This window comes from Rhyacophila brunnea, unplaced genomic scaffold (assembly GCF_057557595.1).
Source record: "Rhyacophila brunnea isolate RB1 unplaced genomic scaffold, BYU_Rbru_1.0 scaffold_2, whole genome shotgun sequence".
Lineage (NCBI taxonomy): Eukaryota > Metazoa > Arthropoda > Insecta > Trichoptera > Rhyacophilidae > Rhyacophila > Rhyacophila brunnea.
Genome location: NW_028232859.1, coordinates 18,538,381 through 18,564,097, shown reverse-complemented (window position 1 = coordinate 18,564,097; position 25,717 = coordinate 18,538,381). Strand labels below are relative to the sequence as shown.

Here is a 25,717-nt window from a genome sequence, read left to right as displayed (position 1 = left end):
GACTGTTGGTGTCATAACTTACATTTTTCAATAAATAATGTGGTTCTGTCATCAAGGCCTTTCTAACCAATCAGGCAGCTCTATTTCCCATAGTGTGCTGTGTGTCTGTAGCCTTAGGAATATTATATATATATTTTTTTTTAAATAATGTAAATCTACTCACTCACTCACTCATTCAAGAGAATTCAATACTTATCTTGTCTTTTAATAATTATAAAGAACGTTGCTCTGGTAGTTTTTGCGATTATCTCAAAACTTGATTTTTTTGAATATGTGTGTTATGACTCTAGGCAACTCATTTGTAAAATTATAGGTATGAATGACCGTAGAAAGTTTTCATGTAACCAGCTACTCCATACTGTCTAAAATTTGACTTTCGTATTATGTGTACAATAATATATCAATTATACATACGATATATCAACATACGAGTTCTTTCCTTATGATAATGATAATAAAACGAATTTCCCGACTCGTTTTCTTCTGGGTATGCTATCAATACAATTTTTGTCCACCCGAAGAGTAATTGCTCTTTTAAAGCATTTCTTTTTACTTCTTCGTGGGTTCATTTACAATCCGTATATACTGGCAAATATTAATTTTCATGTTCCCACCAATATAACTCGTAACTCTACGGTCTTCATGATACCTCGTCGCAGGACAGATGCTATGTTTCATGATGCTGTGTATCGTGAGATTCACTTATTTGATGGCACCATAAAGGTCGATTTATTTGTTATTAACTATATAATGTTTGTGGACGTGTTAAATAGGTTAAATTTATAATTATATATATCATGTTTCTTTAATATTTACATAAACACATGCTGTCTTTTCTACTTTCTTGTTATATTAGTTGTTATTTGTAATTATGACATTTTTATAATTTTGTATTTATTATGTATTATGGCGCATTGGCCAATCGCTGTAATGCCGTAATACTCTTTTTCTAAATAAACAAATAATTCACAAGAACTTACTGTATAAGTACAGTCACAACCAGAATATTGTGCAGTGCCATGTAACAATTATTGGAAAAATTACTTACCATTATTACCGTTATTTATTATCAGTCAAATTGTCATCATCGTAATGACGTTTGTTTGATCCACTGCTGTACCTCTTCTATCTCCTTCAACTATTTTCGTTCGTTAATTCTTTGCAACCACGTACGTCCATCAAATTTTATGCGTCTGTCTATCTAATCGGTTTTAGGGCGTCTTTATTTCCACTATATGATGGCATTTGTCCAACGTTTGTCCAGCCCGTTCCCATGTAATCTGCTCGACTACACATCGCATACTCTTGTCTGCCTTATTATTCAATGGTTTATTTTAAGGTCTTTTCGCGTTATGCCTAACATGCACCTTTCCATGCCACGTTGCGCCACTTGAAATAATCAGTGAAGTATTTATCAACAAAGTGATAATTTTAATTTTAATTCATACGGTAAATATATAAAAGAATGTGAAAACATTATTACCAAGGCGTAAATAAGCAAGAGTATAATCTATTTATTAGAATTTTTAAGTGTTTAAGAATACTTAAGTACATTAGATACCAAAGGTTAATAATTCATTTAGCAAGCCTATTAAAATACCATTACTAATAAACAATGTAAATAGTTAAAGTGTGAGAAACGTAATAAAATTAGGTACATAATGAGACATTTAACTAAATATAATATTAAATAACAGATAAATAAAACATCTTAATGCCGATCGTCTCTTCATAATATAGAAGGCATTTTTTATTAGACGTATAAGTAAAATATACTTCTTGTATGCAAATAATAAAAATGTTTACAATCTTACAATTAAAATAAAATATTCGTATTTACCAACATTGTATCAGCCAAAATCCGTTATAATCCTCGCAAGCAATGTCATATTATAATCTTCTTTTAATGTCACTGTTAATTTTAATCATGATATGTCTCGCTATGTAGCTTTGTTTTTCTCGCTTTTTGTATTTATGAAAATTAAGCTGTTTTGTTCCTATAACGATTGTCGCAACAAATTATACGCCGTGCGTTTGCACCCCCATATCATAATAACTGTTACTATGTGATTTCACGTTATCGTATTTCATCCGAGAATAGCCTCGTACGTTTATTTTTTTATTCCGCACGAAAAAAATATTTCTTTATCTCGCTGCCCTGTGGGAGGACAGATTTCATATATGAACACGAGATGCTCAGTCGTTTTGACAATATTTTCATCGAAAACAATTTTGGCAAATCGCTTAGACAGCCGTTTTCGCAACTAGGTTAATGTGTGACGTAAAACGCATGCGACATTTATGTTGATTTACTATCAAAATGCAAATCGGAAAGCTTCATTATTTATGGGCGAACGTTCATTATCTATAAATTATTCATCAGCCGTTCGTTAAAAACCATGCATAATGCATGTATTAATCGATGTAAAAAATAATTGAAACATAAAGAATATTTTTAACCAGAAATTTTCTATTACCATTCAATTCTAGTCATATACCCAGCAAACGTAGTAGTAGGTCCGGACTGCGAATTTTCGGTGACCCGAGATTTTTTTAAGACCAGAACGCGCTCCACTACTTTCTCAAATAATATTTTAAATATCACGTAAATATAGAATTGTAAAAATAATAATTGTTTTTCAATTTCTGTGTGAGTCAGGGTATGGACCTAATAGGATGAGCAAGTGGCTGACTTCCATTTCTCGTAAAAAACAAAATCTGTTAATACAAACTTCTACTCTGTGGAGGCCCATATGATCCTATTAGGATCGGACATGGTCGGAAAAAATATAGAAAATTATTCGTAGGTATACAGTAAACTATACGTAAAATGTGAGAGAAGTGATTAGTCAGTTCAATTGCTTTTTTTCTTAGAGTGGTGAAATTTGAAAATTGGTAAAGTGTGTTTGGGAGTGATTAGGAATTTTAAGAACCAGGGCATTATTTAATTTAACACTATATAGTGAAATATTATGTACTTAATATAAATCAAGAATACTAGTCCAAAATAAAGTCACAACTTTTATTTTATAAAAGAGTAATTTAAAAATAAAAATGGTTTGGTTTCGCTATAATTTATTTCAATTTACTACGCTGCCAAAACATATTATACGAAATAACTTATGCTATTGCACTTTTGTGACTCTGAAGATCAGTATAAGCAATCGAATGTCATAAATTAATAATATCTCATTTTCACCATAATATCCCTTACGCCCTTGTAGATTAGCCGTCTTGATGTCAATACTATAAATTGTTTTTCTACTCACAAACAGTGACGTATAAATTCTAAAAATATCGGTGGTAACATAAATTTAACTTTAGATTGTCTATAACTCATGTTCGATTTCTAATTTAAAGTTATATCACATTATGTATTCAAAGCATTACAATTATTTATACAAAGAAACGGCAGATACCTAAGTAGTACAATATAATATTATAACCAAACCAAACGTAATAGTCTACTTAAAATTTCCAAACTTTAAGTTTAGTAAGTTCCAAGTCTACAAGCGTAAATTCGCTAATTATATTATCCTAAATGGTTATAGTTGATTCAGTTTATTTTATAGATAACATTATTATTACGTAGTGGAATAATGTAGTATCTTATAATAATGACTTCATAACTGATATGATTTTTTTTAAATAATTAAACAAGCTGCGTATCAGTAACGATTTTTCTTGAAGCGCTGGAAGCGCTAGCGTCGTCAAAATATTCTTAATTCTTAAACCGATATTATTTTTTGCGTTCTGAAATTACACGTGTATAATTATATGTAACACTCTTTACACTGCACAGTTTAAAATTATCAAGGTGGAGACCCCCTTGTCGTAAAATACGAATAAATAAGTCATGTGATCGATTATTATATACGCCACTGTGTTTATATACACAATTAAATGCAATACATTGTATTAAATAAAATTAAGTTTATCATAAAGTTAAGTATATTTTTTTTTTACTAAAAATTGATTACCGTACGGGACTTTGAAATTAGCCAATGTTCAAGGCTTTCTTCGTTCCACATACCTTACACCACCACTATTAACATTGATCCTAAGTATCAGTGCACAAATAATGATAATGAAGATATGAATCACGTTGTTTAGCAATGTAGGTACCCTATATAAAGCCCAAAGACAAAGGCTTCTTGAAAATTTAAGTAGTCAATAATACCAATTACCACGTCTTAATCTTGCAATGTTTTTAACTCAGCCCTGTATATCCAAATGTTTCTGACATAATGTAACCTTCAAAAGTGTAAATCGTAATGCCATATGGTTAAGTAATGTACCTAAGTAGTCATTATAAATAATATAATATATTCACTAAGTAATAAAATAACATTGTATACTCGTAAAATGTAATTCTAAATTACTTTCAGCTGAGACTACGAAGATCAATAATAATAATAACTTTAAAAAATACGTCTATTCCCTCAGTTAATAATGCGTTGTTTCTTTCATTATTACACATATACGCCGTTTTAGTTAAATCATACAAGATATAATAAAAAAGGCGCATTTTTTGGTTAAAGAAACTGCGTCAGCTGTAAATAGGCTTCACTTACTTTTTAGAATCACAATAATTATTATAAAACATTGATATGCTAACTTTTGTTTAGATGACAACGCAATATAATGAGAAGTATTTTCTCAACAAAATAATTAGGAGATAAAAAGAACTTTTTATATACAACGTTTTTAAATTTTCTGTTGAATCATATAAACTTGACTTGACTAGCTTAAAGGATCAAAAAAATTTGTACTTGATAGAAATACTGAATAAATATTGAATACTGAAATGTCATTTTGACATTTCATATTGATTTCCATAGTAACGCACGTATATATTAATAATAGTGTTTTACTTTTTACGGATTTCTTCCGAAATAACTTTTCATACAAAACAGAATTAACTGAAAATGAATTCAATTCTACTTAAAGATGGCTAAAAGTATTAAAAGAATGCATTGGCATCGTGTTCTGATTCTAAAAGTTTCAAATGTCTAGCTAGTCGTGAAGTTAGTTAAAAATCTATCGCAAGATTTGTACTGGATAAACAACCACCGGACAAACAAGAATACGATCTAATAAAAACGTTGTAAAATGATAGGCGAGAATATTGAATTGAATATTATTGCGTTCAGACAAAGATTTACTGCTCTTATCAATAAAAAATATGTCGACGAGATAGCCTTAAAATAGAACGACGCTTTTAACACGAATCTTCGCCGAAAAAGTTTCATAATAATATGTGATTTTAGAAAGTACTCCTTTGTTACGGAATGAAAATCGGTATTCCGAAAAAGCGTAGGCTTGACATATCTTCACATCACATCGGAGAGTAAGCATTTGGAAAAGGCGTTCCCACAAAATGCGCCTTCTTTTTTCACTCGGAAAATTCAAGTGAAAATCTCACTCTGTCGCTTAATGTATTCGTGCAACAGTATAATATAAAACATAAGTATATAACCATACCTATTGATATTTTCATAACAGTAGACGACATATTTAATTTACAGAATTGTAGCAATCATACCACTCAGCATTACAAAACAATAAAGCGAAAACGATCGTCAGCATTTCCTCAAACATAACTAGATCAGTAGGATCTATTAGGATTTGTTAATTGCGACAATGTCTCTTGTAATATGGACTGCATTTGTATAAATAGGAAGGGCAATCCATCAATCCTCACTATCATCACGAGTCCGTCACTCGACACACCATTCTCACATTGAGTCCGATCACTCGACATAGTCAACCGTCATTCCACTCGAATCCAGTCTCTCAGTTCATTAATATAATCAATCTCTCGATCACATCGATCTCGCCAGTACATCCATACCCGCGATTATAACCTCACTCTGTTAATCTGTTATTGTGTTTATTTATTCTTGTAACGATAAATAAACTCTCCCCTCACAACATCAAAGCAACAACAATTTTATCTCCTCTACCTAATCTACCGCCAACGAATATAAAATTATCTTTTCTTTTTCTTAGTCGTTCCCTCATTGGCTGAGAATCGTAACCTCCCTAAAATTCAATCATCGTCTGAGCGACCAAGACCTTCCTCCCCTCTTGGTCCTCTGATTCTTTCAGGGTAGAGTGAAAGCTGCCTCCATTAACTTCCTTCACTTGGTCGCTCCAGCGTGCCGACCTTCGCCTTCCTTGGAGGCTTCTCAAAACCACCAGTCTCTTTAGGTTATCTGTAATATGTCAAAAAACTGCAGAATGCGTCTCATACATAATATTGTCGAAAGCCGTTCCTTTATCTGTAGTCTCTGGATGATTGACTGATTCGTCTTGTGCTTTGTCCAATAAATACAAAGCATTTGGCGCCAACACCACATCTCAAATGCATCAAATTCCTTCCATGACCCAATGACTGTACAATATTTTAGTATATATTTTGAAAGGTTTTTATTATAATTCACCAACTTCCGTTCTATTTCTTTTTAATATAAATTCATGAAAACTATTTTTCAAATACTATATTATTTATATACTGCTGTATATACATATGTATTGTGATTAATGGAGAACACGAATGACATTTGCACAATCATTATTTTCGCGGCAATATAGTGGTAAGACTTGTCATTATTCTCTGTACGCCTTCTTATTTCTGATTTACATCCGCCGTTTCCACTAATGGTCGAAAATAATTGAAGTGGTCTACTGTTTCTAGGTTTTGAAGACTTTCTGCTAGTGGAAGATTAGGCCGATCGAAAACAATTAACTTTTTATCTTATTCATATTAATAAGGAAACCACATTTGCGACTCTTTTCCTTTACCCGATAGCACCTCTATTGGTTCTTTCATCAGCAGCGATTTGCATAGTATCATCTTAAATTAAAATGAAACTACGAAATACAATTATTTATACTAAAAAAAATACTAAGTGTACTCAATATGTTAGTACTGTACTGTAAGCGTATGCCAAACTATTATGAGAGTATCTTATCATTTGATTTTTTTTCAAGACCCAATTAAAATAAACGATATTTTTATTTGCGTGCCTTGAACTTTTATTATTTAACACTTAAGTTAGCGATAGATCATTCTGAGGATGAGTTTATATCCTGAAACAGCTATCAACAAGTATTGACTAAATATCTTAAAGTATTAACAAAAACCTTTCTTCTAAACCACTATAAATGATATTCCACCATAAAAATGGCAGTTCAATTAATATCATTAATGATTTGTTTGAAAAACATACAAACATACCTTTCAATATGATATTGTCACATTAATACAATTTCAATTCAATATTGTCAAATACATACATGACTAATTCAGCAACATCTTAATTTATTAATATAATACGAAAGTAAAAATATCACCAAATTAAATTTATTACCAATATACCAAATAAACATTTCAAATATACTTTTTCATTCAATCATAAACTTTCTTCATTGTTTATAAAATCTTCGGAACCAAATTTTGTTTTATGTACGTGTGATGGATTTACCTGTGATATAAGCAATAAATTGTCAGGTTACAGTCACAACTGTAAAATGGGCACAATTAATTTCTATCAGTGTTTATAGATTTTAAACTGATTATTTAAATTGAAAACATTAAGTATAGAATATTTATTAGGTAGGGAAAATTTTATGTTCAATGCTGCGAATATATCAATTTGTACAAGAAATCAGATATAATTAAAATGAAAACACTATTTTGGAATGATTCGTATATAATAATAATAATATTATGTTAGAGACAATTAATACTACTGTTACCACCTTCAACTGAGGTCAGAAGGTCCGTTAAATTGAGCCGCATTCAATACGTAATTTATATTTTTTTTAATTTACCCAAAAACCCAAATATTTAATAAAAATAATGATCTCATATTATTATCATGCAGCTTTTTCCGATTTGGCGAGAGATCGTGTGCCTAGAGCTTCAATTAACCCATAGCTTACGGGCCGCACAAAATTGTGTTTTTGCTAATTACTTTTCAAATGCAAATTAACACGTTAATTACAAAATTAATTAAAAGGGCCCGCAAGCATTGTGTTAATAATAATGTTATGATACAGGTAGGTAAATAAAAAAAGTCTGCATAACTAAATATATATATCCCTCCCAAAGCCCAAGGTTTTTCATGACTGTATCTAGCTCCACTCGTTTTATATACGAACGAGTGAGTACCCAGGGATTACGTTTAGCTGGGACTGAAAAAGTTTTTTTAATTGGTCGGTGTCACAGTTGGGATTTATGCCATTTTTATTTTAACTGAAGACGCGTTAAGAATTTATCGTGATTTTATAATAATAATTGTGTAACTTTCCTCCATAATACCCGAATAATAATATATTAGATTATTTCTTTAAAATGGTGTAAACCTACGTCAATGTTGTCACTTACGTAGGTAATCCCTACTTTCTAATAAGGGTAGATAGCAAATATAATTAAGTTAACACACATGAGTCCATTTTTTATTATTACTTTCAAGTCAATTAAATCATCGCTATCATTAATCACGACCGTGTGCCATCTTTTTTGACAAATTATATAAAAATAGGTACCTAACTAAACTTAATAATAACGGAAATATCTTTCCATTAAAAAAATCACCTCACTGGTGTGAAAGAAAATGTAGATATTAATTAACATACAAGGTTTAATAGGACTGTATTTTTTGTCTGGTTTGCGATGTCTAGTTTACTTCCGTTGTCCTTGGACGTAACGTTCTTGATGACCAGCAATGACACATGCAGATTTGCGAATTATATTTGAACTATCGGTAGGTACATAGGTACTTACCTAATAAATTTATCCGAATATTTTTGCCAGTCACTAGCGAGTTTTGAAGTTGTCTGGTGTATCTGAAACCGTGGACTCGCAATATTGTTTATTGAAGTATATAGAGATGGTGAGATTTAGTGGTATACCTATATCTTGTTAGCAATATGTATAAAATAAAATAAAATGTGGCATTTTGGCCACTGCCTAGGGGCGGCATTTTGTCTAGGGACGTCACTGCTTCCCAGTCACACAGTTTTAGTTTTACTTGGGTTATTTTTACTGCAAATGTCTTGCATTCTCATGCTGCAATATGACGCATTATCTCCTGACTTACCGAGATACCTTTCCGATTTCATGAAAGTCTCTTTAAAGCCATATCGATCGAGTGGCCCTAACAGTGTCAGCTATTTCTTATACGTTTAATCTTGGATCCAACTAAATTATTAATTTTAAATTATTGTCATGAGATGCGTGAATTTGTTGTTTGGCATTATTGTTCATCTTCATTACTGTATGAGAATAACTTAATTTGTTATGCATACCTACATTATAGCCACTGTACACGTGCATAGATTTACTTGTACCAATAGTGTGTATTTTAAACTATCGCGACAATAACTTACTGTTTACACGTAAAAGTGCTGACTGTCTCGCCAATCTCATTATTCAACAGTAAGAGAGACACGAGGTTGTCATTTTACGGTACTATTTGACAGGTTGCGAAAATTGTAACCTCAAAATGAGTTTGCGCGGTGTAATTCGTTTTTTTTACCACCAGGTTCGCTGCTCTAATTGTCGCGTAAAAATTCAGAAGCTTCTGAACTATTTTTATGCATACATGCAGTCTGGCAATTTGCACGATAATACGTGTTTACACGTGCATTTTTTTTATTATGGCCGCGATAATACTTACTGTCAGCAGTAAATCCGTGCACTTGTAAACGAGGTATATCTTACAGAATAAAATAAATCTAACAAATATCTCAGAGAAAGTACCATAGCGATCTTTTCACAATAGAATATCGTGTATTTGTGTGAACGACCAAAAGTTAACCATCTATCTATGAGATTTGTTAAAATAATTGAATCCAAATGATTGTCAGAATATCCGTGCAGATTTTCTAGATGTGCTTTGAATAATAATTCCCACCTCGTGTGACCGACATTTTGTGTACACACACGTCGGGCAAAAGTCTTTACTTATATGAGAGATTTTGAGGTGAATGCTTTGCGGTAGTCGAATACTTCGTGAAATACCTCGTGAGGAATATATCGCATAGCAACCAACGATAGTGCTGAGACTCGACTTTCAAGTATTTCAGCCACAACTCTTTCATTCATATTATTAAGATACTACTATTATTAAGTAACTTTCAAACAACAAGCAAACTTTATAATAGCGTCATAACAATTACCTACCTTATATATTTATTAATTAGCTATTATATTTCCTATAAGCTTATTTTAGAACGCGTCCAGAAGAAATTTCTTCGATGTTTTTATTTTAAGACATATAAGTAACTATTTTCTTTCGATAAATCGTCAAATGATTATTTTCCGACAGCCTTTCTACAAGGCATACTTACTTTTCACTCTCTTGAATCTCGTAGGTCTCTTCTGCTCTTGAAACACTTTTGCCTGTTTTCGCGAGGGGTGGTTTCCAATCCTGTTGTCCTAATGAATTTGAATTGACATGCGCCTGTCAATTACCTACGTGGTCGTAGCCATGATTTATTCTGAATCGGAACCGTCTCCTCGTGTCAAGCCTATCAGACACCATTAGCGAGGGGTGCAAGACTAGTCAATGCGCTACCAAAGACGAAAACATTTTCGGTAACGTCCTATGTATTTTTTATTCAAAATTTTATTTTTTTGTTATTTTTATTATTTTATATATTCTCTTCTTCTCTCTAGTGAGGGTAATATTTGTTATAATGTAAATCTCATGCCGTGCACGTTTTGAATTTAGATTTGTTATTTCCACATTGTTTTGTGTTCTTAAATAAATAAATATATATCATAAAACATCTATCACTGTCCGAACGTGTATTAGTTTCTTTTAGTTTATTATATTTGTTTACATAATATTATACGTCCAACTGCATCTAAGTATGTACTTATAAATAGGTACTCTGCACATTTACTGAAAACACGATGTACTTGTGTGCGACGTACACGATGTGAAAACTTTTTCGAGGTTTTAAACCGATTAACAATCCTTGAAAATCGAGCATAAAATGTGATTAGGAATTTTAATCTTTCTGAAAGTTTATAATAACGCTTGGTGCGTTTTTAATATCGAATATACAAAACCAAACTAGTATTAGGGACGTTATGGCAAAATGAGTTATTTGCTGGGTTACATTATTTAGAACGTCCTTTTTAGCGTCCGAAAGAGTGCTTTTTCCGTAACATAATTACAAGTGGTATTTGTTGGTATGGTAGTCAGTGAAAAATATATAACGAAAAAAGGGAATAAAAAATAAGGCAAGTGGGTTACCTGGGAATGTGACAACTGGGTGCCAGGACATTTGGGCGCCGCACGGTCGAATGAATTAAATAGACGTTCGTTACAATTTGATACAGAAGGTAGACGAGGTCATATCAGTTTCTATCTACTACTTGGTAGTTTTAATTCATTTTGCTCTTAATATAATGTTTTTTTTGCGTCAATTGCGGATTGAGAATTATCATACCTGAGGCATTATATAAAAATAAAAGAACTGTCTTCTCGTTGGAACTTAAACATATGCACAATTATTAAATCATTCTTTACGTGTGCAAATTTAAATTCTCACCAGTATTAAATAATAATTTAAATATAAATAATAATATTAAATATATATTTTTAAAGTACCCATAATTCACGAACGTTTATTTATTTTCGAATTTAATTCGATTGCGTGGCGCCCAGTTGTCCCGGCGCCGAATCAATTTAGAGCCGACCATCTGGTGTGACTTTAAAAAGGTACGATTCTTAACTGTGAATAAATATAGGACGAACTTAAATAAGTCTTAATTAATAATATGATATATTTTTCAATATTTACGTCTGTGCATTGAATTTGTAACGCAAACAAAAGATATTCAGGGGTTTTGTTTAGTCTAGTCCCAGTGTTTTTGAGGGGGTTTATAGTGGACTGGCTTTTGCATTTCTATCCATGGATGAAACCGATAAAAATATTTTTCAAATTGTTCTGCAGTAAAATTTCCGATTATCTAATGATTCTAATTATAAGTTAACCTTCATAGATATTTGATTAGGTATAGGTACATTTTTTTATGAAATCGATACAGTTGCCATGATTATAATATGAGTGTGTTCCTCGTATTATTTTGTCGTAATAAAGGTACCTATCTGACATTGATAATATAATTAGTGTTACCTATCAATTATTAATTAAAGCAGCTTTCGGATAGCAAATCAAAGGAAAGCTTATATTACCATCGTCAGCATATTTAACATTATTAAGGCGTTGTAATTAATTTTTGGGTTGGCGGCTATCCGGAATGGGAAAAACACTTCAGTGTTTGTATGTGGGCTTCATCCAGAATACCTGCTCGGAATAATTAATTAGGCTTTCGTATGTAACACTAAAAGTAGGTGATAATAATATTATAACTTACAATGCGAAGAAAATAACGCTATTATTATAGAGACAGTGATATTAGATTAATGTTTTGTAGTATTATAAAGAACAGATTAAATTTTTTTATTCAATAATAAGAGTGAATGTAAATAATTACATTGAGTTGGTCTCAATTAAATTTGAATATTTTTATTATATGAGACCATTATCGCATCCAGAAAATAGTAAATTCATGCCAGATCATTCAATTAAAAAAAAAGGCATCCACAAACAATAGGTGATTTTTAATTATCAATGGTGTAATGGATAGCAGTAATATCTGAAAAAATCCGTCATCATAGCCAAACTATTTATAATATCATGGTGGTTATTAATTTGCTTCAATATCAAAGTAAGTTGGTTATAGTTTTTTCGATAAGCTTTTGAATCTTGACCCGTGTACAATTTTACGAGTAGGTACGCGTTACTGAAATTTGTTACAATTTTCTATTATGAAAAGTTCAGAGCGTAGCTACTGATAGGTTTCTCAAAATATCGACTTTATCATGCAAACACTGTTTTTAGGCATCGTGACTGTAGCCATTTTTTGTAAATATTTCTTATTGAAATTGTTCATTTTGTCGACAGAGCTGAGAAGGAATGGGGAGATGGCATCCGCGGGTTGGCGCTCTCGGCGGCACGTTACTCATTACTGCGTCTGGAAGAAGGACCTCCTCACACCAAGAACTGGAGGCCGCAGATTCTGATCCTGGCCAAACCGACCTCTGATCTCATCCCCAAGTACAGGAAACTCTTCGCTTTTGCATCGCAACTTAAAGCTGGTAAGTTAGCTATTTAGCGATTCTACATTTTAACTAACTAAATTATAGATATATATTCTGCCATCTTAAAATCACTAACATTAATTCCAGATTAGATAATTAATAGTAAGATAAAAAATGGTTAAAAAATATATCACAAAACTATAACAAGTCACAGTGCAGCCGGGAATTCCACACAACTGCCTCCAAATTTGGCTTATGTGTGAGTGAAGTCCTCCGGGGAAAGCATACAAATTGCAGGACTATGCGATGTACTCTCTGGTCTGAAACTGACCACAGTTGCAAAGTTGGGACTCTTTCAAGCCCTATTTGTATGCATCATAGTATCTATACTAACATGGAGTGCCCACACCGGATTAGGTTCAGACATTCGTTATATTTACATGGAAGAATTAATTGAATAAACTATTACAGGGAACCTTTTTGATAACTAAAATAAAACATAGTATATTATCGAACATATTCAATTTAATCTAATCAAGACCGGCTTCTTCCATTTCGCATATTGTCAATACAATCGTAAAATCGTGTGTGATACCCAGTAACTTCCCGTGGGGGTAGGCAGATTGAGCGTTGCTTGGGGGCGGCACTTACCCGAAGGGCGGCAAATCGAAGAGAATCATTATTTATTTATATAAATAGCTACCTAAACTTAGTAATAACGGAAATATATTTCCAATAAAATATTCAGCTCACTGGTTAGAAACATAATGTATTAATTATTACTATACAAGTTTAATAAGGACTTTATTTTTTTTGGCGGGTTCGCGATGTCTTGTTTACTTTTGTTGTCCTTGGACATCACGTCCTTAGTGAACAGCAATGACACGTGTAGATTTGCAAATAATATTTGAATTGTAGGTAGGTAGGCTTACATTAATATAAAATTTATCCAAATATGCTTGCTAGTTACTCGTTTTGGAAGTTGTCAGGCGTATTTTTAAATGTACCTATCTGAAATCGTAGATTCCCAATATTGTCTATTGAAGCATAAATCACATTTAAATTAGATTAATCAGCGGTATTGTTAGTAATGTATCCGGATACAACACATCTCTTAGATATTGGAGTCATGAAAGGATGATAGAAAGTACTGTAAGTATAAAAAAATGTGGCAGCATTTTGGCACTGTCTAGGGGCGGCATTTTGTCTAGGGACGTCACTGGTGATAGCCATTCATAGTTTTGTTATTTTGTGTAAAGCGTATTATGAAACACGTTACTTCTCATCCGTACCGAACTCTATTTTAACAAAAATATGACTCGAGGCTATCCATTTTATGAGGGCAGTATTATAATACCTATTATGCTCTTATCTCATTTCATTTTGACGTGTCTTTTACTGGAACGTTTACATTAATAACTACAATCCACAATTAATGCATATTATTCCTTTTAGACTCAAATACAATGAGTAATATTTTTCAATTGTTCCCGCAAGTATGTAAACCTATACGTTGAAATATTCATGCGATGTAAATGTTAATTTCAATGTTAAATTAACATTCATGGGAAATGCCCGAGAGAAAATTTAACATTGTTAAATTGTCTCTAGGGAAACCACATGCTAATTTTCGCCGCAAAAATCTAGTTGAAACATTACCTACCTACGCACTAAGCCGAGCATTAAAATCGACCCGAATATTATACCTACACGTAGGCACCAAAGTATGTGGGTACCCAACTACTTTCTCTGCTAAACATTTTCAATATTTCATAGTATCAAAATACTTATAATAAGTTCAACCTTTTCTATTTTTCATCCTGCTCAACCCTTCCGTTCGAAAAACTTCATAACTTTCGTTATTTTGTGTTTACAGTATGAACAAAATCAATATTGCCATGAATGATATGTTTTTTTCTCCGAGGATAGATGTGTAATATTTTCAGAAAATTTCAGTTCACAAAAATTCTTTACCACCCACTCACTCTTCATATTTATGTTCGAAGTATCCACATAAAGAAAGTTGCCTAATATTACGTTTACTTTCATGGTATACCTACATACCTAAGCGTAGATATTTGTATGATCATCTCCAATAATATGTAACCATAAACTTTTGCAAAAAGGTTGAACTTCGTTATCAACTAAAAGTTTTTTTAACCTTTTTACAATATCAGTGACGTGGCGTTACTATGATTTGGGAACGCTTTTCTAATAAAAATGAATGATATGAAGCTACTAGGGAAATGGCATGTAAATGCATTAATTAAATAAGTTTTATTTAATTAATGGAGAGTGTAATTGCAATACATACCACTAAAGGCATCTGGCGACAGAATACGAAGCATGTAATTTAATAGGTACAAGTTACTGAAATTTATATTTCAAAAGTTTTAAAAGGAAGAATAATGCTAACGCTTAATACTAGCGGTATCTAGCAGGAAAATATTAAACTAAGATCGATTCGATATAAGTAAAAAAGATTTCAAGTTATACGCATGTTTTAAAAAACAGAATTTCTATGAAAAAATGAAACCTTACACATATTATATATTAATTTATTTTAAACAATCGACCGGGGCTAGTAAAGAACAACATGTATTTTTATGCACACTCATTTTACACACTCATTTTCTATGACCGGTCTTCTGTGCAAGTAATTGTAGGGTGGCATACATCCGGTTAAGCGGTTAAGGCGATACCTCTACTTACCTAAAGATGATTTCAAGTTATACAAATTAATATTTTTATAAAAATCGATGTTTTTTAAAATAAATATAAAAAATACTATAACTATGAATTGGTCAAAAATATGTACGACAAAACATAAAAAACTTAATAAACTAATTTTTAATAATAGAAATGAACATAAAATATTTATGTGATAATAAGACGGGGTCCTTTGACAAATTCACATTTTTTACAATAATTGTAAGTTTACTTTTGACTTCAAATAAATGTTTACAGATACATTAGTTTTAATTTGTAAATTATCAAAAAAATGTCTCAAATTGCAATCTTCGTATTTTCCTGCTAGGTGCCTCTGGTATCACCGATATATAGTATATATGTTACGCCGAATGTACGAAATTGACTATTACATGAAATGGGAAAAATTTTGGCTAATTCATGTAATAGTCAAGCCCGTTGCCTTATTAATGAATTAGGTAAATTATCTGCCGAGTACGTGAATTCGCCAGGGTATGGAATTCTTAAACTGCCAACATGACAGTAGAAAAAGTAAATTTAATACGGATGGTTTTATTAGTTATAATTGGACATAATATAATATTATTATTAGGTTAGGTTAGATTAGGTTTTGTAATTCTGAATTCAACTGAATGTCCATTTTGAGGTTAGCTAACAAGTGTCAACAAACTATCACAAACATACAATCGACCATTGCACGATTGATACCCAAGCACGAATCAAATCGCGAAAATACCTTTTAATAAAATTCTTCCGTTATCATATTATAGTTCTAGATTTTTTTGTGAATAGTAAATGGATATGAACGTCATTGTAGTTATTGATTGGTATATTTTTATATTATAATCAATGACACTTGACACATTTGGTTTGTTTGATTAGTTGCAAAAAATACCACCGGAGCGCGACCATCTTTTTGACCATAGATAATATATGTAAATTTTGACCAATGCATGAGCATTTGACACATTTAGTTTAGTTGCAAAAAACACCACCGTAGCGCTACTATCTAATTTGTCCAATGCATGAACTAGGCAGAAAAATTACTGCCAAATTCACGCACTTGGCAGATATTTTGTCTAATTCATGAAGAAGGCAACGGGCTTGCATTTTTCATGATTTTGACAAAATTTTGCCCATTTCATGTAATAGTCAATTTCGCACATTCGGCGTAGCATATACAGACCTACAAACTTATCTAAAGAATGGATGAGGGAGCCACAGTCGGAAACTACCCAATAAAGACTCGCAACTGGACAGAATATGAAATTAGAATGACGTTTTTAAAATGGCGTCAATATGATAGTCCGTAGTTCCATTTTTGACCGTTCTTTAGATAAGTTTGTACGACTGAACATAATATTGGTTAATTAAAAATACCTCTAAATGTAAAATTATATTTTACTAGATGTCCCTATTTAGTATCTATACGTCTTATCCTTATTTTTCTATATTAGTAAATCTAATGTTTTTGTAATATTAATGCATAATATTATTATTCATTCATTCATCAGGTAAGGGATTGACCATCTGCGTGTCCGTGATCGGTGGAGACTACACTCGAACTACTGGTGAAGCATTGGCGGCCAAGCAGCACTTGCGGAAGACTATGGATGAGGAACGCGTAAAAGGATTTGTTGAAATTCTTGTTTCGCGAAACGTTACAGATGGACTCAGTCATTTGTGAGTACCTACCTAATAAATTTAAGTGCCTCATGACTTTGACCATGTCCGATCCTAATAAGATCATATGGGCCTCCACGGAGTGGAGATTACTTAAAAAAAAAATGTTTTTACGAGAAATGGATTTTAGCTACTGAGAAAATCGTTTTAAAGATTTCAATAATTTAATAAAAACAGTAACTAAAACAATTTTTTTTAATTAATAGATAATATACTTATTAATAGTATATATTTTACCAATAGATGTCGCAGTCGAATTCGCAATTATAATTTAAAATACAAAATTTTTGTGTTCATATATTTTAAAATGTCGAGTCATTCATAGGTGTCATTAATCTATTATTATATTATGCATATTTTAAATCCGTGAAAAGATAAAGGAAAAAAAATTTAAATCACTATTTTCAGGAGACCGAAAAGAAGATTTTTTAGAATTTTTTGAATCGCTATGTTTCCATGTAAAATTTCCTAATTCAGTCACGTTGATTCAATTGATTTGTGTAGAAGTGCTTAATTATTTGTCATATTATATATGAATGTTTGAATTTCTCAGACTTATCTGCCTTTTCTTTTCTAATAGTTATTATTTGTAGAAACTTTATCTCTGAAAAACTGTTAGAAATAAATTTTAATCGCTGCAATCTACTAGAAATAAATAAATTTTGTCCTGTTTATTTTCAGGGTCCAAACAACTGGTCTTGGTGGCATGAAACCCAACACTGTAATCTTGGGTTGGCCTTATGGTTGGCGGCAATCCGAGGATGACAAGACGTGGCATGTCTTCTTGCAGACAGTACGGCATGTTACTTCTGCCAGGATGGCTCTCCTTGTTCCCAAAGGCATAAATTTCTTCCCGGACTCCAGTGAAAAGGTTCAACACTGAAAAATAAGCAATAATCAAATGCTGTAGTTGTCATAATTGCAAAAAAAATATTTCCAAATCATGTGTTTTAGGTTGTTGGCAACATTGACGTATGGTGGATTGTGCACGACGGTGGTCTTCTGATGCTTCTTCCTTTCTTGTTGAAACAGCACCGTACCTGGAAAAATTGCAAGATGCGTATCTTTACTGTAGCTCAAATGGAGGATAATTCTATTCAAATGAAGAAAGACCTCAAGATGTTCTTGTACCATCTCCGTATTGAAGCCGAGGTAGAGGTCGTCGAGATGGTGAGTAAAATATTTTATATTTCAGTTGTATTCATAGACTCAAACCTAAAATATTTCTTAAACCATGACATAGCCATAGAACGTAATAAATCAATTTAAGCTTTATTATATTATTTTATCTACAAGCTACATAAACGTGCCGACACGTATTATAATAAGTGGGCAGATTGTGGTAGGTGTTGGAGAATGACCATCTTTGAAGCCGAGCGCACGTTTGAATCCAACATTTGGCAAAAATTATTATATCTTGTTTGTCCACAAAAAAGATCTAATACGTTGGGTGAATAGCTAACAACTATTCCCCATAAAACTGCATAGTTCCTTTAAGTGGTAAGGGATTAAGCATTGTGATTTCACTCTTGTATTTCTCTAATGCACAATACACTTTAACAACTCTTTCCACGTGGAAAGTAAAGTCATTTACCGACCTATATAAATTTTGTATGACAGTTATAAATATTTTTAAGGTTTTCCTCTGAAGCTTTTAACCTACTTGACTATAAATGCATGCTTGGGGGAATCTTTTTATCATCTAACATTCACTGAATTCTATGTATCATCAATAATTATTCATTCTAACGGTGCCATAAACAACGATTTATTTGCATAACATAATATGAAAATCTTATGTCACATTTTCAGTATTAAGTACCTAATTAATATATGGTTTTATGTAGTTCACTTTTACGGTTCTTGATACAGTGAAAATTAAGTACCTACACGTTTAATATAAATATGGAGTGTCTAAGTAAATTGTACTTAGTGAAGCAACGTAACTTTAATGTCTAGTTGGTTGATTTTAGTGGCATTTTTCCATTTCTAGATGGACAGCGATATTTCCGCATACACTTACGAGCGTACATTGATGATGGAACAACGCAATCAGATGCTGAGAGAGCTTCGACTCAATAAGAAAGAAAGTCTTGGAGTGGTCTGTGTCCCATTTATTCACTTTTTTTTTTAAATATTTGTGTTGTTATTCTCTCCATACAAAAATAACAAAAATCTCAATCAACCTAATCATTGGTTTCATTTTGGACAATTCAAACTGGTTAAGATTAAAAATTATTAAATTTAATCAATCTATTAATGAAGCATTAATTATTATCAATGAAATCGTCAAAAGTGAATGCCACGCGAGAAGCTTAGTCTTGTTAATTTAACTAAGTATTTCTGCATCTCTCATGAGTATTCATTAAAATGTTAATCTTGAAGTTTATATATTATTATGCAATTTTATTGCTTATATTAGATGAAAGTATTAATTTTAAAAAGATTAATTATTACTATTAACATCATAAGTTAGTAAGTCATTAGTCATTTTCACCGAAACCTGCTATCATAAAATAACAAGATCATTACTTTATCTGAGAATAGTTCATTATGATTACATTAATTTTATTTTGACCAGTCTGAAAGTGACAGTACTGTGATATAAATAAAATATTGTAAACTTTATACATCGAAATACATAAACAAGTATCTGTACCACTATGTGTCGGCTTTATCAACTTGGTGTTGTTATATTTCATCACAAAGAAACAACTGAACTCAGCATGTTGATGGAATAAACCTTTCACATACTATTTTCATTCATTTTCTTTCATAATATGTTTTTATTTATTTATCGTTATAAATGTTTCCATATCCTTAGAAATCGATACTTGTATCGACCTGTGAACAATGCACAATCTTATATTTTATGAAAGTAAAGCTTATTAACACTTTTGTTTTAAAAATTATACCAATTAAACTATTTAAATATAAAAATTACATTTATAGGTTTCTTAAGTATGATTAAACTAATTAGTTGTTGAATGTATGAATTTTGTGGTGATTATATTGACATACGTTATTTTGTATTACGCTCAATTACACTCTTAATAATTATTTGAATAAAAATTGGTTCAATTATTATTGACCCGTTAAAATACTAATCTATAACTTTACTGTTTGGTTCATTACATCTGCTACGCAGTCTACACATTGGAAATGCTTATTGCAATGTATTTTTCTTTTTCGTTACGGCGGCGATTCGAAATGGCAGATGCAATCACTGGTGGACTTCAACGAAACTAATGCTGAAGAAAATTTACCCCTGGTAAAGAAACGTGACACACAGAAACTCCATTCTCATTACATAAATTTATTTTCAGTAACCTCGTTAGGTGTATTTATTTTTCAACATCATCATCATCACCACCAGTATAGTTGCATTTTTTTCTTTATGAAATCCCTGGTTTCTAGATATTCATAATCATGCTTTGTTTAATAATAATTATTATGTTTGACATCATTATCATCTGCATAAGATTATATTATTTATTACACAGATTTCTAATAAAGGTTTATTCAAATTTATATTAATTATTATTATTATGCTTAGTCATGCAAGGCTTCATTATTTGAAAAGAATTACATGTAATAAATATCTACCAATTTCTCTGAAAATACCTACCTTCATTATATAAAACTTTATCTTTGCTTTTTGTGAAAGTAGTAATATTAATCTTATGCACTTATTACATTTTTCCAAAAAAACTGTTAATATTTATTTATTAATAATTAAATTACATCTGTATAGATTCAAATATACATATTATTATTATTTTCAATTGACTTAGTTTCATTCACAGCTTTAGAAGCTAGAAATAAATTTAATATTCCAGCTGTTAATTTTTATTAGAGATACATACTTAGCCTATTAATTTGCACAAAGATATTTTCTTTTTAATTAAATATATCTTATTTCATATTATCTAACCATATAATAATAATAATAATTTAATGGTACCTATATCATGTATTTTACCTTTTATTGGGAGTTGTGCGAAATTGAAATTCACACAATTTCAATTCATGCTTTATGCTAGTTACACTTTTAATGAAATTACATAGTTTTCATTTGCAACATGGATGTTTTCATTTTCAGCAAAATTCTCTTCTTTTACCAGACGTAAGACAATACATTAAAGTTTGGAATCAAATGATTTTTGTTTCACATGTTTTTGACATCAATTTCATCTCATTTGCAGGCTGGCATGTTAAAATACCCACTCATGTTTGATATTATGCATGATACTGTTTTCTATTATTATTTAATTTGGTTCCTACAAACCCAAAGCTTTATCTTAGGAAAATCACAAAATAGAATTTCAAAAATAAGTACAATTGCTTAAATTTTTTGTAAGTAATAATCAACAAATAATATCATTTTTTGAAATTAGATAAATAAATGCTGTATTCTCACAGTATCAAAATTTCTAAATTCTGTGAAATATTGAAAAACTACCTACTTATTTTATTTTAAAGCGTAAGTACTTGTGTCCTAGCATAGTATGCACGCTAGCTGTCTAGATAGTTTTAGTGTTTCCATCACGGTCTGAAAAAAATATTATCCAATATGATGGAGAGTGTCTAATGGCAATATACATTTATAGGTTTCTCATTATACCTATACTTATCAAATTGGGCGAAAAAATTAATTTGTTCCATAAAAAAACATATTCTAATATTTTTTTTGTAAATTTCTTTTCAATTCAATAAAAAGCTATATTTTCCATATTACATTATTATGATTCTTTGTATTAACGGCAATTCAAAAATCATAGGTCCAAGCTATTGTCGATCATCACCACAATGAAGTGAAAACAGCAACGAAAGTTCGCTTCGCAGAGCCGGGAGGCAAAGAAGCCGGCACAACACCGAACCAGAATGGCCAACCGGGTGCCGCAGGAGGGGATAATCAACCGCAAGATCCCCCTTCATCACCTCCCATGTCTAATGGAATGCGAGACAAAAACGAAGAGGTAAACTCGTTACCTATTTTTATTAAAGAATATTTCCTGTACAGTTGAACCAGTAGAAGTCCCTTAATTTAAGAAAATATAAAAGAAAAAAATTCCGGCAGATAACAAGTCTGCGATAGATACGATTTAAATCATTATTATAATTCCAATGAACTAAATTACATTAATTCTATACTCAATAAATAAAGCATAGGATTTTTATTAATTAATGTACAAATTAGATAAACTCACAGACATCTAAAAAGAAAAATAGCAGCAATAGATTTCAATGAATTACTTAATAATTTAAAAAAAATACAAAATGAAAAAAGGACAATAATTCATATATCATTAATTAATCCAACAAAATACAATCTACCTATCGCAGACTAGTGCTGCAGATTAAAGCTAGATTTCCTGATCAGAAATTTAATAATAATGTAATGAGACATTGATAGTTCAGTTTTGATCCTATATTCACTAACCCAATGTTAAAAATGATGAAAAGTTGCAGCAGCGGATGCACACAGGCAAAAAAGGGACTTGTAAACATCCGGGAAATATAACTTGATTTTAAAATATCAATTATTATAAAATTCAAACATTGGTATCCATTATCACTAGGTAACAAAATAACAATACATTATTCTGTATATTATGTCATATTGTGTTTTCGAAAAAAAACTATTTATTCATGTTTTATGATGTTTAGTTTTGATATAACAAAAATCCTGTCTTACATTGAATCGCCACAAGAGAACTTTGTGTGAATTGCCATTCATCGCACTTCACCTTCAAGGACTGGTTGTCCGCCACTGCATCATTTTTAAATATCATCATTATTATAGCTGGGATTCCCTTCATAACTCTTGCACTCGAAGTAATAATTATTGGTTTTGTTCAATATTTTCTATATTGATTCGATAATCAGACGCCATCTGCAATCTCCTTTATCTTAATTCTATTTTTAACACCTCTTAGAATTAATTTAGTACTAAGAGTATTTCCATTTTTCTCATCTATTCGTATTAATTTATTATTAAAGTAAATATTAAATCAAGCACGCTCCCCAAATTGGTATAAAAATTATGGTTGCACTCCCTTTTCTTATCTAAATTACTCAAATGAAATGTGGACAACAATATATACAATTTCATGATATAAACGGAGAAAGCAACCAATCAAATTATTAAGAGATCTTTAACGTCATAATTTGTTTGTTTGCTACTTCACAATATTGAAAATAACTCAAGTTATGCGCATGTTTCGATCATTTTTTTTTTCGCATGAGATCAATATTAATTTTTTTTTTGTTAAAATTTTACACCCGGGAGAACTTTACTCTCCTCGTCAGCCTCAAAAAGTTTTTTTCTTTGAGCGTGTCTTGTGTATGATTTTTTGTCTTACATTTTGATTTGATTACAGCATTTTTTTGCGATTTTTAGCACAATTTAATAACTTAAACCTAATATATGACATCGAGCGGTACTGTTGAATCGATCATGTGCAAATTCGGAAACGCGTCTCACAACCGTCACACTCCTCCTCACTCCGAACGATGATTCGCAATTCAATTCACAAAGGGTGGCGAGTTCCGCCGTAGTCTTTTGCACATAATCGATTCAATGTGGGACTCTTCCCCCGATGATGAACAATCCCAGTGCGAGGGAGAGAAACAGCAAGGCGAGGGAGAAGGAGGCAAAGGCGGAGGCTGTCCCGCGGCCGCTGGAGCTGCAGCGACCAATGCGGCCGCACCAGACAAGGCTGCACAAGCCAACGAAAAACCTGAAAAACCAAAGAAGTCTGTCAACATCACACCGTGAGTTTTAAAATTTGGAACGATCGTCAAGTAAATATTGTTTAAATGTTGTTCAATCTTCTCATAATTGTGTAGGATTTAAAAAAAATTTTGATTCCATCAGTAATACAAATTAATGATATTATTATCATTTTGTAATGCTGTTTATTCACTAGGACAATAGAAGAACTAACTATATAATAGTCGTTACAAATGTTTGTAATTTATATATAGTGGAACCTCGATTTTAGGTGCCCAGGTTTGACGTTTTCGCACTATTTACATGTAGTTTCTGTACTCCCATTTCATTTTTGTACATTTATTTCCCGGTATTATGTTTTTGTTCCCCACAATTAACGTTATAAATATTCAAAATTCAACTAATACTACGTATTCAAAATTTTAAATTCAATCTATATCAGCACATACTGCGTCTGCAGTGCCCAAGGCCAAAGTTACACAACACGATTGGCGATTTTTTCAATTCAGAAAATTAATGATGGTTATTGTCTGTCATTCTATTTTTATTTACTTACACCTACCTATTCATACAATATCTCAGCAAATAAAAACATTGTCAGTTCAAGAGAAAAGGTGAAAGAATGTTTTAAAAAATGTACTAAAACAAAATGCATGATTTTTTGATAAAAAAATAGTTAACATTCAATTAAATGTTTCCGTTCTCTTAATTTACATTTTTCATCTGTACCTTATTACATTATGTGTTTGTCAGTCCCTTCAAAAATGTAAAATTAGGGTTTCACTGTATCATAGGGTACCTACATGTAACAGTCATTACAATAACCGTGTCATATTTTACAATTTTACTTAGTCCTGGTGAGTAAACAACCTACCATTGAGAATATTTGAATGAATTTTCTTCTAATGTAATGTTGGATGGAATAAAAATTAATTTTAGGTATGCATCGGTGATTGTCAGTTGTAAAAGTGCAGTACATCTATATTTTTTTCAGCTTTCTCTATTTATGCATTGATTCCTCTTTATGATAAGTAACATTTTATTGATATAATCAGTGTTGCCAACTGTCAATCACAAAAATATGCCAGAATGGGTAAGAAAATAAGCTAGATAACAAAAAAATACCAGATTTTGTAAAAATATTTCTAGAAAGACTTACGAGACCAGACTGAAGAACAATTTATTGTTTCACAACTATTAAATAAGCTATAGGTGCAACTAAAAATTAACGAAGATACGAAATTTAGTCATCGTTAAAACTTTGTATGTAACAATTATTTTATTATTAAGATAACATAATAAGGTACAAAAGGCCGGCATGTTGGTTTTTAAGCAAATCTGGCATAATATTCTAGCATTTTTATGAGAAATTGTAAGCTTTTTACAATGTTGAAAAGCTCTAGATTTAATGCCGTGCGCCAGAAGCGAAATTTACATGCTGGATGATTATTCAAAAATG

At 31.3% G+C, this 25,717-nt stretch overlaps 1 protein-coding gene across 3 annotated transcripts in view; it reads left to right on the top strand.

The window, feature by feature from the left end:
* kcc (solute carrier family 12 member kcc) overlaps positions 1-25,717 on the top strand; it is a 227,919-nt gene that overhangs the window by 195,952 nt on the left and 6,250 nt on the right. Inside the window, exons 12-19 of one of the 3 annotated variants that reach the window (XM_085947199.1) lie at positions 12,994-13,187; positions 17,354-17,522; positions 18,204-18,393; positions 18,477-18,692; positions 19,516-19,623; positions 20,740-20,793; positions 22,304-22,501; positions 24,142-24,299. In XM_085947199.1, the coding sequence (XP_085803325.1) occupies positions 12,994-13,187; positions 17,354-17,522; positions 18,204-18,393; positions 18,477-18,692; positions 19,516-19,623; positions 20,740-20,793; positions 22,304-22,501; positions 24,142-24,299 (1,287 nt within the window). Of the gene's footprint in view, positions 1-12,993; positions 13,188-17,353; positions 17,523-18,203; positions 18,394-18,476; positions 18,693-19,515; positions 19,624-20,739; positions 20,794-22,303; positions 22,502-24,063; positions 24,300-25,717 lie in introns of all 3 variants that reach the window. The other 2 variants (XM_085947197.1, XM_085947198.1) reach the window with 2 other exon arrangements.